Raw genomic sequence first — 15491 nt, 5'->3', positions numbered from 1 at the left:
GTTTCTAGTTTCTCCCTTCAACCTGGTGGCTGACGGTGGCCCTGGATCCATGTCCCTACAAGCCCAGACACCCAGAGGCAGACACCTGATACTGGCATCTGCCTGTCTGCAGGATAAGAGCATGTCCTCTTTACCTGCGATTGGACATGATCTATTTATCAATTACGGAATTTGCCCGGTAATCACACGTTGGCAGCATATCCCCTGCCATCTTCCCACGTCCCCCGAGGGAGCCACCTTTCTGCCTTCCGTGGGGCAGCTCGTTTTCATCTTCAAAATGCATTCCGTTCTTCCCCCACCATAATTGGTGCTCACAGGAATCCTGCGACCCAGGTGGAGATGTTTTTGTCTCCATCTCGCAGGTGGAAGACCCGAGGCTCAGAGCTGGGGAGTGTGGTGTTTGAGTGCCGGCCTGGCTGGGTCTCAGCGTCGGTGTCCTTGACCTGGTGACCCTCCCAGTGGCAGCGTGCCAAACCCACGCCTCTGTCATTCCTTCACACACGCAGGCCTTCTTTCTAGAACCATGCGTTTCAGACCGACCATTAAAAAGATGAACGAGGAGTTCCCTGGTGGCCTAGGGGGTTGAGGATCTGGTGTGGGCACTGCTGTGGCTTGGGTCACTGCTGGGGCACGGGTTTGATCCCTGGTCCGGGAACTTCCACATGCCACAGATGCAATTTAAAAAAAAAAAAAAAAAGGCTGAATGAGAAATCCCTCACCCTGAGCAGAGGTGTGCCGAGGGGTCGCCTGTTCCTTCCTGAAGGACAGAAGGGACATTCTGATGCTTTCCCAAGCCTTTGAACTGGGACGTTATGCATTAAGGCTAAGCCACGTCTCTCCCGCTGCAAGTTAAATCCTGGCCTTTTTGTGCCGTCCAATGGCTCCGTGGGCCAGCTGCATAGAGTCACATGGCCCCCATGGCGGCCTCTGTGGTCCTTGCTGCGTCTCTGCCTCCCCAGCTCCCTCTAAATCCAGAACTGCTCTCCAGACCCCGGGGACCTCCCAGCCTATGCAGAGAGAGCCGCCTGCACTTGCTGTTCTAGAGGTTGCTCACCCCTCACCCTTACTCAGGTAGGATGGCCCCAGTTTATAAAGCCCAGGTGCAAACAAAGCAGCTGTAATTAGCCAGTATTAGCCAATAATGTCATACGACAGGTGACAGGGCCAGGCCTGGGCAGAGGATCTGGGAACTCCCACCTCACTGCTTGGTGCTGCCTCCTGCTGGACCCGGCGGTGCCACCACCTCCCTTTTGTGACTTTAAAATCCATTTGGCACTGCCACCATCTTTCCCTTGGGGTCCACTTTGACCGCGGGGTTATTTTTCCCTGGCCTCCCCTGGTTCTTTATTTGTGCCTCAGTTCCCCATGAGAGCAAACTTCTGTGGCGGCTTCAGCACATTCCAGGCTCTGTTACAGACCCTTTGCAGATACTAACATGTTTCACCCTCCCAGCCCCCCTTTGAGGGAAGTTACATCAGATGAGGGGGTCTCCTTGTCCCCTCTGGCCTTCCTTCTGCAAAGAGGGACCTGGAGGGAAAACGAGCTGAGCCCCAGGGCTGGGGTGACACAGCCGGAAGTGGCAAAGCTGATCTTCAGGCGAGGCAGAGGACACCCACTCTTACCAGGCTGCTGCCGCTCCCCGCTCCAACACCAGGAGGTGTTTAGGGGGTGTTCCCATGCTGCCTAGACTGACTGCCAGGCCTTTAAACCTGGTAACCTCTTCCCGTCTCTCACGTTGGCGGGGAGTTCTCTCCCGGTGTTGCTCTCCCTGCTCTCTGACTTGATGGGGTCACGTTCAATTTCCTTCCCTTCCCTGTTGGTCCGCTTCGGCTCAGACTTAGCCATTATTCCAGCCCCGAGCATTTGCAGGGCCCGCACCAGGGGCTGAGCCCGCTGTGGGTGCAGCAGGTTCTGGATGGAAGTGTCCCTGGCCGGCCTCATGTCCTGCGGCCAGCTGAGGGGCCCGGTGAGTTACGAGCTTGTGCGTGGACGGCTCCGAGGCCAACCCAGCACATGAGATCTGCACGGGCTGGAGAGGCCAGGACCTCAGGTCATGCAGGGCAGGGGCTGGGGCTGGAGCGGGGAAGCGAGGGAGAACGGCAAAGGGCAGGGAGGCAGGGAGGGCGTTCGGGAAGGCAGCACCGCACGTGCAAAGGCCCCGAGTGCGGGATGGGGCTGGGAGGGCCTGTTTCTAGTCGGGGAGGTGGTGCGGGCGGGAGACGAGGATGACCAGTCCAGCCCTCGGGAGCTGTACATGGCCTCTAGCTCAGCTCGGAGGAGCCGAGTTCCCCACTTGGAAAAGAGAGATGAGCCCCTTGGGGAGATGCTGAGAGCCTGGAGTGCCCAGGATGCTGGCCGTGTGCGGTGTACTGCCTCGCCCAGCCCACCCGGAGCCCGCCTGTCCTGCTGACCGCCTTCCATGCTCTTGTCCGGCCTGATGGCAGCTTCGCCCCCCAGCATTGACCCCTTCTCCGGGCCGCCCTCAGGCCTGGCCTTTCCGTCCGCTCCCCTGCGAGGACAGGAACCATCTTCAGCCTCCAGCTCACCGTGACTCTGCAGTCTCTGCCTTTCCTGAGACTTCCGGGAGGATGAGCGCCCGCTGTTGGCGTGGGGATAGAGGGCAGGCGGACAGGATGGCTCGGTTAGTCCTCCTGGCTGCCAGTGGGAGCAGCTTCTATTATCCACCCGCTTTACAGAGGTGGCACCTGAGGCCCAAAGCAGGTGGAGGACCCCCCAGGACTCATCGCAGAAAGAGCCCACACCTGGACTCACCCGAGGCCTCGCGTTGCCCAAAGCTCCCCTCCACCCTGACCTCACCTGAGGTCCAGGAGCGGCGAGCCTCAGCTGTGCGGCTGCGACTCCCTCACAGCGTCGTTTGGGCACCAAGGCTGGAGCAGGCCCCTGGGGGTCAGCCAGGAAGCATGGGCCTAGCTACTGCGCCCCCTCCACTCCCAGGACTCAGCTCCTCCGGGTCAAATAGCCATGGTTATAGTGGCCCTGTGCAGGGACACTGTGCCAGGACATGCCCCCTGCTGAGATGGTCACTCCCTAGCCCCGTTACTGTCGAGGGGGGCGCCCGAGGTGTGCAGATGGCATTCAGGGCTGGGCTCAGCCTGCCCTCCCTGTCACCTCGGCACCCTCACCTCATGGGGCCTCGGCTTCTCCCCCCCGGGACACATTGAAATAAACAACTCTTTCCTGCCTCCCGCAGCACAGCCCACCAAAGATGCCAGGCTGGGCCATGGACTCTGTCCTGGACTGGGCAGGGCCTCTCTTCTCACCCGCTGCCCGCCCCCCTCCCAGGCCCCCAGCCCCGCCCGCCCTGGTGCAGCTCTGCGGAGTGAACGCTGTGGAGTTGCTACTCCCAGCACGATAATGTTTATTTTCCCTTATTTTCCAAGACAGTTGCTGATGAACTGCCCTCAAAAACCAGCCAAATCCCACACGAGGTCTAGAAAGTGCGGTGGGGCTTTAGCAGAAGCTGTGCTCCATGGCACCTGTGTGGAGGCCTGTTTTTTTGGTTTTGTTTTTTTAGGGCCGCCTCTGTGGCATATGGAAGTTGCCAGGCTAGGGGTCAAATCGGAGCTGCAACTGCCAGCCTACCCCACAGCCACAACAACACGGGATCCTTAACCTGAGTGAGGCCAGGGATCGAACTCACATCCTCACAGACACCATGTCAAGTTCTTGACCAGCTGAACTACAAGGGAACTCCCTGGCCTTTTTTTTTTTTTTTTTTTTTTTTTTTTTTTGGTCTTTTTAGGGCCCTACTCACAGTATATGGAAGTTCCCAGGCTGGAGGTTGAATCCAAGCTGCAGCTGCCAGCCTACACCACAGCTCACAGCAATGCAGGATCTGAGCCGTGTCTGACACCTACACCATAGCTCACGGCAACACCGGATCCTTAACCCCTGAGCAGGGCAAGGGATGGAACCTGATTCCGCATGGATACTAGTTGGGTTCGTTACTGCTGAGCCATGATGGGAACGCCCTGGACTTTTTTTTTTTTCAAGTTTTATGTTTATTTCTTTCTTTTTTGGCCATACCTGTGGCATGTAGAAGTTCACAGGCCAAGGATGGAACCCATGCCGTGGCAATTACTTGAGCTGCTGCAGTGACAAAGCCAGATCTTTGACCCACTGCACCGCAGGGGAACTCTGCTAAATTTTGTTTATTTACTTATTTATTTTTAGTATTTTTTTCATTTGTGTAAGGCTGATTTCCGCTGTTGTGATAAATTCTGCCGCACGACAGAGGGATTCAGTTACACGTGTACACACATCCATTCTTTTGCAGATTCTTTTCCCATACAGAGCATCACCGACTATTGGGTAGAGCTCTCGGTGCTGTACGGCAGGTCCCCGTCGAGGCCTGGACTTTGGAGCCGCTGCCCCACCCTCCTGTCTCACTGGCCTCTGGGGTCCTTCAGGCAGATGATGAAATCGAGGCAGGGCCGTCTATGCCGCGACCCGCTCTGCGTCCCGCCGAATCGGCCACTGCCTTCCCTCTCTGGCCCCCACCTCACTCTGGGCCCTGATTCCACCCCCCAGACAAACTGCTGAACCCGATCACTCAGCCCAGGGTCTGCTCGGGGGAGAACCCAGACGAACAGGGGCTGCCTGGCCTCCCCCATGAGCACCAGGAACTGGGCCAGGCAAGGGCCGTGAGTGACGGGCCCGCAGCCGCCTTGACACGACCTCGCCAGGCTCGCTGGCCATCCGAGGTGGAGGTTTGCAGGCACAGAGTCTGAGCTCAGCTCTGCTCCACCCAGGACCCGGTCGGCCTGTGTGAAGAGCGGTCCCTCGCGGTCGGGGGGCGGGGGGTGCTTTGCCGACGTCACGCCCCGTTCCTGCATCCTGCTCGCTCCGCAGAGCCAGCCTTCGCTGGTGAGCATCCAGCTTGGCATCGTCCTGTGTGATGAGCGGCAGTGTCCTGCTCCCTGAAGGCAGGGCCTTCTGCGCTGTCCTCGGCCCCCAGGGCAGCACCTACTCTGCCCAGGGGGGAGCCCGTGGGCGGAGCCGTCGCCCTGGAGACCCGCTCCCCTGGGAGGGCCCCTCACGGAGCCCTTGATGGAGGGTTTCTCTCTCCCCTCCTCCCGCAGCTGCTGAACTCCTTGTCCGTGGACCCCAACGCCGAGTGCAAGCACGGCCTGTACTTCAGGGACGGCCGGCGCAAGGTGGACTACATCCTGGTGTACCATCACAAGAGGGCCTCGGGCAGCAGGACGCCCGCCCGGAGGGCGCAGCACGGCGACGCCGGCCCGGCCGTCGGCAGCAGCAGGCAGGACCAGCCCCTGCCGGGGAAGGCGGGCCCCGTGGGGGCGGGCGAGCCCGAGCCCCCACTCGACTACCACGAGGATGACAAGCGCTTCCGCCGGGAGGAGTACGAGGGCAACCTGGTGGAGGCCGGCCTGGAGCTGGAGCGGGACGAGGACGTAACTATGAGGGCTCGCAGGCGGGAGGCTGGGGCTGGGGAGGTCCTTCTGCGTCACCTGTTCTTCGGAAGGGGTCACATGCAGATGCCTTCTGGTTAAGTGTGGGGACTCCAAACCTGCGCCACCCCCCCCCCGCCCCACATCTGCCCCAGGGAGGGGCTGGCCTTCTCAGCAGTGACCTGCAGGGTCCAGGCCTTTCCTGCTCTGGCCAGTTCCGCCCCCAGGAAGATGGGTCCAGCGTGCGATGGAGGACTCAGTTCTCCCTGGCTTCTCAGGGCCTCCGTTTCCCAATCTGTCAAATGAGGAGATGGGGCTGGTTGATCCCCGGGGGCCCGGGCGCCCCGAAATGCTGTGACCGTAGCACTGGTTCTGGGGCGCCTCTCCTCTGCAAAGCCTGAGCATCTTCCTGGGGGCAAGGGGTCTGGGGAGCGTGAAAGGCGGCTCGCCGGACCTGCTGGCTGCCCCGGTGGCAGAAGGCACGGCCGTGTGCAGCAAAGTGACCTTGGCGGCCGTGGGGTCGGCGGGTTGACCCCCCTTAACTTCTCAGCAGGTTTGCTGATGCTCCCCCGCCGACTCCTTAACCTCTCTGTGCACAGTGGGGTGGGGGCCCTCCTTCCGTGAACATGGGGGCGCGGTCGGGCCCCTGAGCCACTGACGGTCGCCGTGCAGATTAACCAAGAATCACTACATGTCTCTGCAACACGCGAGGAGCAGAAAAAAGGTTGTCAGCAGGTTGATTCCGGGGCCCAGTGTTTGAAATCCAAGGGATCAGTTTGCTCTTTGATCCATGAGAACCGCCGTGAGCTTAAGCGGGAGAGCTTGGGGTCCAGGGATGAGGCCTGGGGGCACGTGGACCAGGAAGCTAGTCAGTCAGGGAGCCGGTGTGAACACCCGTAGGCGTCCCTTTCTCTGCCAGCAGACAGGCTCAGCCGGCCTCGCTCTGCCTTGACCTGGTGCTCGAGGGACCTTGAGCTCAGCAGGGTCCATCCCTCTGGGGAGCTGTCACCCTCGCGGCCTTGGCTCCCTGGCAGGTGGCGGGAGTTCTGCCCTGTGACCCGTTCCTGTTGGAATCTCCAGGGTTTGTAGGGCCTTAAAAACGTGTGATGACCCGGAGGCAAAGGTTTGATCCCGACAAGAGTGCCGAGCGCCTGTCTCCCTGGCTCTGAGGGCAGCCACTGGGGACAGGTGCGGGCCGTCGTCCCTCGGAGCTCTCTGTCTCCCTGCGTCCTAGACCTGAGCTGGGGCCACTCGGAAGGGAGCCGTCAACTCACCCATTTTCCCCATCCCGCCCGGCCAGCCCCACGGCTTTTTGTCGGAACAATACCGCTACTGTGCCGGCCTGACTTGTGCAAGTCGTTTAGAACTGGAGGAACAGATGGCTCCGCCAGAGGCAGGAGAGGCTGGGGGTAGGCTGGGCGGCGGAGGCCTCTCCCGGGAGCTGTGGTCCTGGGCTCCGGGCTCTGTGTTATTGTTTGTCACTTCTTGGTTCCCCGAGAGATTTCTCCGTCCCTGTCCCTCCTGCCTAACTACTTTAAACAAAGGCCCCCCACACACACACACCCTGAGGTCCCCCCCCCCGGCCGGATCCCTGCCCCAGTCTCCCCACAGCTCAGAGGGAACAGCAGCGCGTATCACATCGCTGGGTTACCTTCCGGGGCTTGGCTCTGGGTCTGGCCCTCAGGAAGCTCTCATTGGCCGACGTGAGCGCTGTTCTGTTTTGACTCCTGTGGACGTGGGAGAAGACTGCTCACCAACGAGAGAGAGAAAAGAGCTTTTCCAAGTCCCATTAAATACTACGCCACACACAGCTTTTTAAACAGCATCGTGACTTGGAAATAAAAGGCAAATAGGCGTTCCCGTCGTGGCGCAGCGGAAACGAACCTGACTAGGACCCATGAGGATGTGGGTTCGATCCCTGGCCTCGCTCAGTGAGTTAAGGATCCAGCATTGCCGTGGCTGTGGTATAGACCCTAGAGGTGGCTCGGATCCCGGGTTGCCATGGCTGTGGTGTAGGCCAACAGCTGTAGTTCTGATTCGACCTCTAGCCTGGGAACCTCCATATGCTGCAGGTGTGGCCCTAAAAAGCAAAAAAAAGTAAATAGGAAGACACTGTAGCTGTCACCAAAAAACAGATCGAGTTGTCTTAGGAAGTGAAGCAGGGTCTGTACCCCGTTCCAACGTGTGTGGCTTGTTTCCCCTTCGCCCCCCGCCCCCCGCCCCCGGCCCGGCAGTTCTCCAGCGCTAGCTGGTGTCCTGCCCATATCTTGATGTGGACACTGCGCATCTGTAGGTCTCTTCAGACCTCACAGGTAGGGGTTTAATCATTGGCCATTGGTGACCGGTGCAACCCTCAGTCCTTCTCCCCTGCCCAGACGTGTGGGGAGGGACCAGAAGTTCCAGCCCTCTAATCACGTGGTTGGTTCCCCTAGCAACCAGCCCCCATCCTTTGGAAAGGGGGGTCCTTTCCCAAAGTCACCTCTTTCATTCCTTTATTGCTCTCACTGAGGGGATTCCTAGGGGTTTAGGAGATCTGTTCCAGGACCGGGGGACAGAGACGGAAACTACATGGCAAATCACAAATCACAGTCACCCAAAATGTGCAGGCGTTTTGACTCTATAGCTTCCAAAGGCTTTCCAGGGGTTGGTCGCATGCTTTTATAAATGAAGCTGTTGCTGTGGTGTACACTAGACGGTTCGGGGTTCCAGAACGTCTGAAACTGTGGGCGAACCACCTTCCTGCCGGAGTCTAGCAAATCAGACCGAGTTTCCCCGGGGTCCTGCAGTGTCCACCTTCCCTCTGGCTTGAACCAGGCTCGAGGCTGTTGGAAGGAACTCCGTCCGCTGTAGCCCATTACTTTTCCCCGCTCACCTGAGGCCAGAATCTGTTCAGAGCCCGGCTGGGCACGTGCAGCCCAGGGCGTGTGGGGGCCCCAGCCCACGGGGTTACCAGAGAGCCGCTTTCAGGGAAGAGGCGCCCAGGGGATGTCTCGTTTCCCGGGTGCACTCCTGTTACAAGGAGTGAAAGGGTTTGCAGTTCAGAGAACGAGATGGCTTGCAGAGTGGTACCCAATTTGAAGCAAAATTGGGCTGTAAGTGCACTTTCCCGGGGAGAAAAAATTCCACGGGAGCCATCAGATGCTCAGACACTTAGGGACCCCCCCCCAAGAAATGAAGAATCGTTGCTAAAGCGGGGGTTTCTCACCCTCGGCATTGCTGGCTTTTGAGATTTTGCAGCGTCCCTGCGTGCAGCCAAAAATGTCCCCAGACATACCAGCATCCTCGGAGGCCAGCCCTGAGCCTGCTGTAAAGGCTGGACAGGGAGCAGCAGGGAAAGCAGGAGTGAGAGAAGGGGGGACAGATAAACGAGGCTCCTGAGCGCGCGGGAGCCCCCCCGAGCTGTCTGCTGGCCCGGCTGTGACCAGGCAGCCGCGGAGGTACCCATGGCGCAGAGTGTGTGACCCGCCTTGGCTCCCCTGGGAACGGGTGGTGGTTGAGGCTGTGCGGCTCCTGGGCCGTGGACCGCCAGCCCCACACGGCCGGGCCCCCGTGCGGTGCGAGCCTTTCTCCCGAGTCAGGAGGTTTATTGTTGTGAAGACGTGTCCCGTGATGGCCAGTGGAGGACCGGCCCGGCCGGGGGCACAGTGGGGGCGGTTCTTAGGGACACAGTACAGCGAGTGTCCTGGGGCTGTGGGGACAAATGACCACAATCTGGCGGCGGAGGGGGGTGGTGGCTCAAACAATACAGATTGATTCTCCTTGGTTCCGGAGGCCAGAAGTCCAAAGACAAGGTGTGGGCAGGGCTGGGCTCCCGCCCTAAGCCCCAGGGAAGGGCCCTCCTGCCTCTTCTGGGTCTGGGGGCTGCAGGTGTTCCGTGGTGTAGCTGCGTCGCTCCAGCCTCTGCCTGGTCTTCACGTGGCCTCCTCCTCTGCGCGTCTGTCCTCTTCTTGTGAGGACACCAGCCTCCTGTTTCAGGCCCTCCCCCGTCCAGGGAAACCTTGTCTGGATGTCATCTGCCAAGACCCTCTTCCCAGATAAAGTCGCGTGCACAGACACGAGGGGTCAGGGTATGGATGTCTCCTTTGAGGGGCGCCATTCACCCCTCCCCAGAAGCAGAGACGCTGCACAGGGAGCGGGGTGGCTCACGCAGGGCCCCTAGTTACCAGCCGTGAGTGGGGAGGCCTGGGGCACGGTTAGAGGGCGGGGCAGGGCAGGTGGTCTCAGGACCAAGCCTTGGCCTGGTTGCCTTGGTGCAGGGCCCAGGACGTGTGCAGGGTCCACCCTCCACCTTGGGGTCCAGTCACGGAGGACTCTGACTCAGCAGGCCTGCGTGGGCCCCACTCCTGCCCCCCGGCCATCGAAGGCTGCTGACCCAGGACCATCCTTGGAGGTATCACGAGCCTGCAGGCCTGTTTCTCCATGAGCTGTCGGAAACATCCCCAGGAAAGGGCCCCTCAACGTCCGCACAAGCCCCTGATCCCCTGTTCAGCACCCCAGAGGTAGCCCTGTATAGAGACCCCCACCCTGGGTGCCCTGGGGCAAGCGCCCCTGGAAAGGGGGTTGGTGGTTCTGGAAGAAAGCATCCATAACCCTTACATGTAGGACCGAGGGAGGCTGAGCCTGGCTGGCAGGCTGTGACCAGGGGTCCCCCATGGCCCACCCCCCTCCCAGGCACCGTAAGCTCAGACAAAGCCAGTGTGCAAACTGCCTCCCCCTCCCCAGCGGCCTGCACAAAGGGGGCCCTGGGGATCAAGATGGGGTCTGGCGCCTGTCCCCAAAGTTAACGGTCCCCAAAGTCGGTGTCACACACGAAGGTCCAAGAGGGATGTCATGTCAGAGCCCCCGGAACAGCACTCGTAGTGGGAAAGGAGGAAGCCAGGGCCCTCGAGGCAGGCGGCCCCGGCCTTCCTGCAAGGAGCGCCTCCCCCCACCACGCCCATTGGCGGCGGGGTCAGCATCCAGGGTTCCCATTAAACCCAGAGCAGCCTGCGGCCAACACGCCTCCTTGCAACTGAAACTCATCAGCATTTTTCAAGTCCAACCTCAAAGCCCGGACGTAATTTATGTCCATCGGTCATTGCCGAGAAGGCCACACACTAAAATCCCGGCCGGGTGCTGCGGGTGACCGAGGCCTGCACTGCCCCGAAGTTGAACCTGACCTGGCTTTGCGAAGGCCACAGACGCTCGAGCCCTGTAAAGTCAGTTTGCTTTCATGCTGCTCTCCGGGGCGCCCCTCTGCGCCCCGGGCTGGCGGGTGCTCGTTTCTCAGCGTTCCTGCCCCGAGCTGGCGTGAGCCTCTTGCGGCTTTTCCCGTCTCTGTGGATGTAGCTTCGGAGATGCAGGTGAGGAGGTGACTGTAGGCGGATGGCGCTGCTTCCACGCTGAGCTTCAGGATGAGCTCACGGTCAGGCGGTGAGGATGAGGCCTCTGAACATGGGTCCTGGCTCCTAATGTCATGCTCTTTGCCCTGAACCGTGTGGTCTTCAGCACCCCCACCCCCAGGCTTAGCACCTCTGCCATGGGCCTCTCCTGCAGTGGGATGTTTGGGGCCTCTAGTCTAGACCGGAAGTTATCATTTTTGCATTCATAATTCCACCATTACATATTCATTTCTTTGGCTTGATCCTTAAGTGAGCCTTAAGTGCTGAGGCTTGTGTACACCCACCCGACTTCCTTTGGGCCTGTCTTGGTTTTGTGGAAGCACACGTCTTATCAAGTGAATTCTGGAGATCTTTTTTCAAGTTATATCTTTAAAGTCCCCCAAGGACAGCCCTGCCCAGGTGCCAGGTTGCCGGACTGAAGTCTGTGCCACTCTGGCTGCAGTTCTGACATCCACCTGTGCCTCTAGGCCCGTGGTGTGCCAGAGTCAGCTCTTTCTGGCCCATCAGGAATTCTGCCAGCTGGGTGTTAACCCTTTGGTAGCTTGAAATAGCCCACGCCGGGAGTATTTACACCATGGAACTTGGCCAAGACTGCCGCTGCTGGTCAGGGTGGGCTTTTCTGCCTGGCGAGCAGGGGGCACGCATCTGGCCGGCCCCCGCTGCCCTGTGCCCACAGAGAGCCCACCTCGGAGACGAAGCGCAAACATGTCTGTTGAATTTTCAGTTCTCGTTGTGACCTTTTTTTATTTCTGGAAGTTCTGTTTGGTTCTTTTCCAAGTTGGCGCTGTCGTTTTTTAATAGTTTCCTGTCCTTTGCAGAACCTTTCTGCCTTGACGTTTCTTTCCCTACACGAGGTGAGCGTGGCTGACTCACGGTCCATCCCATCCCTCAGAATCCCGGGGCTGAGGGGTCCCTTCGGCGGGTCCTCCTGCAGCTGTCTCCTGCCCCCGTGGGCTTGGTGCTCTGGCCCCCGGGCCCGCCCCGTATGGGGCCCCTGGAGGGGGGCGGGGCAAGCCAGGAGGAAGCTGCTTTTGTCCAGAAGGGCTTGGCACTTGCATTCATCACACATCTGAGGGCATTATAGCTGGAACCACCTTGAGCCAAGGTCATGGGCCGAGGCGCCCGGACCCACTGGGGCCGCGGCCTTTGGGACCAGGACTCTTTGAGCTTATCCTCACCGCCTTCTCCTGCTCAGACGCAGAACCAGCTTCCTGGCGATTCCCAGGGTTGGAGGAGGGGGTTTCTTTCTGGGTCCCTTGAAAGTGTCCTCTCTCGGGGGTCCAGTGCCATGGAGGGGTCTTCTGTTAGACTCCCCGTCTTGGGCGGGCCTGGGGCAGAAGCCTCTCCCCCTCACCCCGGCCCCAGTGTCTGCGCGGGCAGAAGCCCTTGGACGGCCCGGTCTTGGTTGCTCCTCTGGGCTTGCTTGGCTTTTCAGCAGCTTGAAGGCGTTAACATTTATTTTATTTATTTTTCAGTCTAGTGTGGGAGGGTGGATCTGAGCAATCTTCCCGCTCGTCCTAGAAGCAGGACCATGAGTGAATATCTGTCATGTAGTCCTTCAACAAGCCAGGCCGGGAGCTCCCCTTGTGGCTCGGTGGGTTAAGGACTGATACCATCTCTAGGAGGACACGAGTTTGATCCCTGGCCTCGCTCAGTGGGTTAAGGATCCAGCATTGTTGCAGGCGGGTCACAGACGCGCCTCGGATCCAGTGTGGCTGTGGCCTAGGCGCGCAGCTACAACACAGATTTGACCCCTAGCCCAGGAACTGCCATGTGCTGCAGGTGTAACCATCAAAAAGAAAAAAAAAAGCCAGGCCTTGGGGGCCAGACCCTGCTCCAAGGACTGGGGCTAAAACGGCCCCCCACCAAGTCCTGCATCCCTGCTTTCTGTGGAGACTGGGTCCTGGCTCACTGGAGGTGAGTCGAGGGTCCCAGTCCAGGAAGATGTGGAAAGCGTGGCTGTGCCAGCGTACCACATGACCGAGCCCCAGCAACCGGGCAGTGCAGGTGTGCTCAGCAGGACCCACGGCGTGGGAAATGCCAGTTAGCAGGTGGCCCTTCCCGCAGACCCGTGCCTGATGCGTTCCCATCCTGTTGGGGAGCTGTCCGGGTGGATGGTGGGCACGAGCGGGTCAGGGTCAGCCCTGGGGAGACCCCCAGCCCGCACCCTTGTCCACCTGTATTAAAGTGGACACAAGGATACCTGCCAGAAGTTGGGGAGAGGACCGAGGGCGGGTCCTCAGCTGGCACACAGTAGGTGCTTGGCAGTGGTTGCCCCCCCCCCCCCATGGCTCACTCAGCCACTCTCTTCAAGCTCCTGCTCTGTGTGCGGAGCTCCCTCCCTCCCGGGGAGGCCGATGGGTCAGACGGACGGCTCCGCCCAGCTCGTGTCCGTGTGGGACGCCAGAGCCTGTGGGAAGAGCAGGCAGGTGCCAGTGCCACCAAAAATGTGCCCAGTCCTAAGGGACTGACCGGGCCAAACTTACTCAAGGTAGAGAACAGGAACCCTCCCGGAGGGCAGCCCTGGGTGTGGGGCCCTCCAGGGGTACTGTCCTTACTGGGGCAGAGAGAAAGCGAAGTTGACCAGGTCCCCTGGTGGTCAGGGATCCGGCCCGTGCCTCCCACAAGGCCTCCTGGCTTCCCCTGCCCGGCAGTGCCCGGGAACCTTTGCATCTCTGCCGTGCAGAACGCGCTCTGTGGCTCCCTTCTGCCCGAGAGCCGGGGCAGAGAGGCACACGCAGAGCGGTGCTGTTGGGGGACCCTCCTTATGGCCCCACCGCCCTCAGGCCTCAGCACTCAGGGCCCCTAATTCCCAGATTCGGTGAAGAGGGACTCGGGAGTCAGGGTGGGCTGGGGAGACACGCTGCCTGGGGGGCCGAGGGCATCCAGGGACAGCCTGCCAGGCCTTGCCGATGCCAACCTTCCAGCTGTCTCTGAGCCCGTGCTTCGGCCAAGGGGGCGTGGCCGTGATGAGAACCAGTGGGTTCGGGCGGCCGTGGGGACAGAGAGGGCCCTTGGCATCCTGGACCAGCAGCAATCCCCTGTGGGGACATTTTTACTTGTTTCATTTGTGGTGTTCTTCTTCCCTCTGCAAGAAAAAGGCAGGTGTTCCCATCATGGCTCAGCAGGTTAAGAACCCCACTAGTATCCATGAGGATGCGGGTTCGATCCCTGCCCTTGCTCAGTGGGTTAAGGATCCGGCGTTGCCATGAGCTGGGGTGTAGGTCGCAGACGCAGCTTGGATCCTGTGTTGCTGTGGCTGTGGCATAGGCCGGCAGCTGAAGCTCCGATTGGATCCCTAGCCTGGAAACTTCCATATGCCATGGGGGCAGCCCTAAAAAAATGAAAGGAAAATGCAGCTGGGACTGAACCCATTGCTGTGGGGCTTCTGGCTGGGGGAGGGGCCCAGCCCCTCCTGGGTTCTTCCCGCTGAGAGCGCGCTGCTTTCGGGCTGGGCACCAAGGTTTAAAACATCCGCATGTGTGTCCTTGTCCAGCTGGTCCCACGACCCCTCTCCCCAGTCCTCCCAGATGTCTCCCGGGGACGGACCTCGTTGCTCCCGTAAACAGCGGGATGTGTTTCCCAGGGAAGCTGCCTCCGGCACCGGTCCTTGCCCACCATCAAGAGACGTCTCCACGGACTCGGGGGCAGATGTTTTGGGTCTTTGCACGCACTTTGGGGTGAGCCGGGTGCACAGAAATAAACCTGGGCTGTAACAGGAAAGGCGAGGCTTGCGCACGGGGCCGTCCATGGTCCTGTCGCGGTGCCCCACAAGGTCGGCCCCACACCCGTGAGTCACCAGCGCTGGGGACACTACCACCTCTTGGGTCTCAGTGTCCCCAGAGCTTCCTGGGGCTGGGGAGGCAGCTTCAAGCTTCTTGGCCAAAGGCGTCTCAGCCATCCCGTGGCCCCAGAGACAAGACACAGCCCCGCATTGTCCTGAGCCCTCTCGCCAGGCATGGGGCTGGGCAGGGGGTGCTCAGAGGGCCAGGGACTCCCCTGCCTGTGAAGCAAGTCTTGTGCTGCAAAGATTTGCAGATGAGCAAAAGGGGCTTGGAGAGGTGGGGTCACTTGCTAGAGATAACACCGGGCGGGCCAGGAGTGCCACGCAGGCCACCCAAGCCATGGCTTCCCCCGGTGCCCACTCGACCTGCCCCTCTTTCTGCCCTGGGAAGATCTGGGCTCCCTTTGTCTGAGCCCCCAGGACTGCTCCTTTAGTCCTTGCTGGGATGTGCTTGTCCCCGAGCCCAAGCACTGCCTCCCCCAGCTGTCATGCCAGGCTCCAGGCTCCCCACGGGCTGGCCCACGCCAGCCTGCACACCTCCGAGCCTTGCCCACCTGGTGTCTCTGCCCGAGCACCCTGGGCCTGGCGGTCTCCTTGAAGCAGGCTTGGGTCGTGGCTCCTGGAGCCCTGCTCCTTCAAAGCTTCCAGCCCCTCAGTCAGCTCCGCCTCCAAGCCCCCTGGGGCTCTGACCGGGTGCTTCATGACGGGTATCGTGGGCTGAATGGCAGCTCCAAAAGCTGACCTTCCGGACCCTGCAAAGTGACCTTATTCAGCAGAAGGGTCTTGGCAGCTGTGAGTTACCGATCTGGATTCATGTGAGCCCTCGACCCAGTGACAGGTGTCCTTGGAAGAGAAAAAGGGAGGTTGGAAACACAGAGGCTGAGAGGAGAGCAG

General features: G+C 60.2%; 1 protein-coding gene across 13 annotated transcripts in view; it reads left to right on the top strand.

Moving 5' to 3' along the window:
* Positions 1-15491, top strand: part of ANO1 (anoctamin 1) — a 171141-nt gene that overhangs the window by 89184 nt on the left and 66466 nt on the right. For all 13 annotated transcript variants that reach the window (XM_021082678.1, XM_021082675.1, XM_021082673.1 and 10 more), the window contains exon 3: positions 5103-5435. In XM_021082678.1, coding sequence (XP_020938337.1) covers positions 5103-5435 — 333 coding nt within the window. The remainder of the gene's footprint in view (positions 1-5102; positions 5436-15491) is intronic.

Source organism: Sus scrofa, chromosome 2, assembly GCF_000003025.6.
Source record: "Sus scrofa isolate TJ Tabasco breed Duroc chromosome 2, Sscrofa11.1, whole genome shotgun sequence".
NCBI lineage: Eukaryota > Metazoa > Chordata > Mammalia > Artiodactyla > Suidae > Sus > Sus scrofa.
Note: the sequence above shows the minus strand (reverse complement) of the source record. Positions and strands in the feature narration are given on the sequence as shown.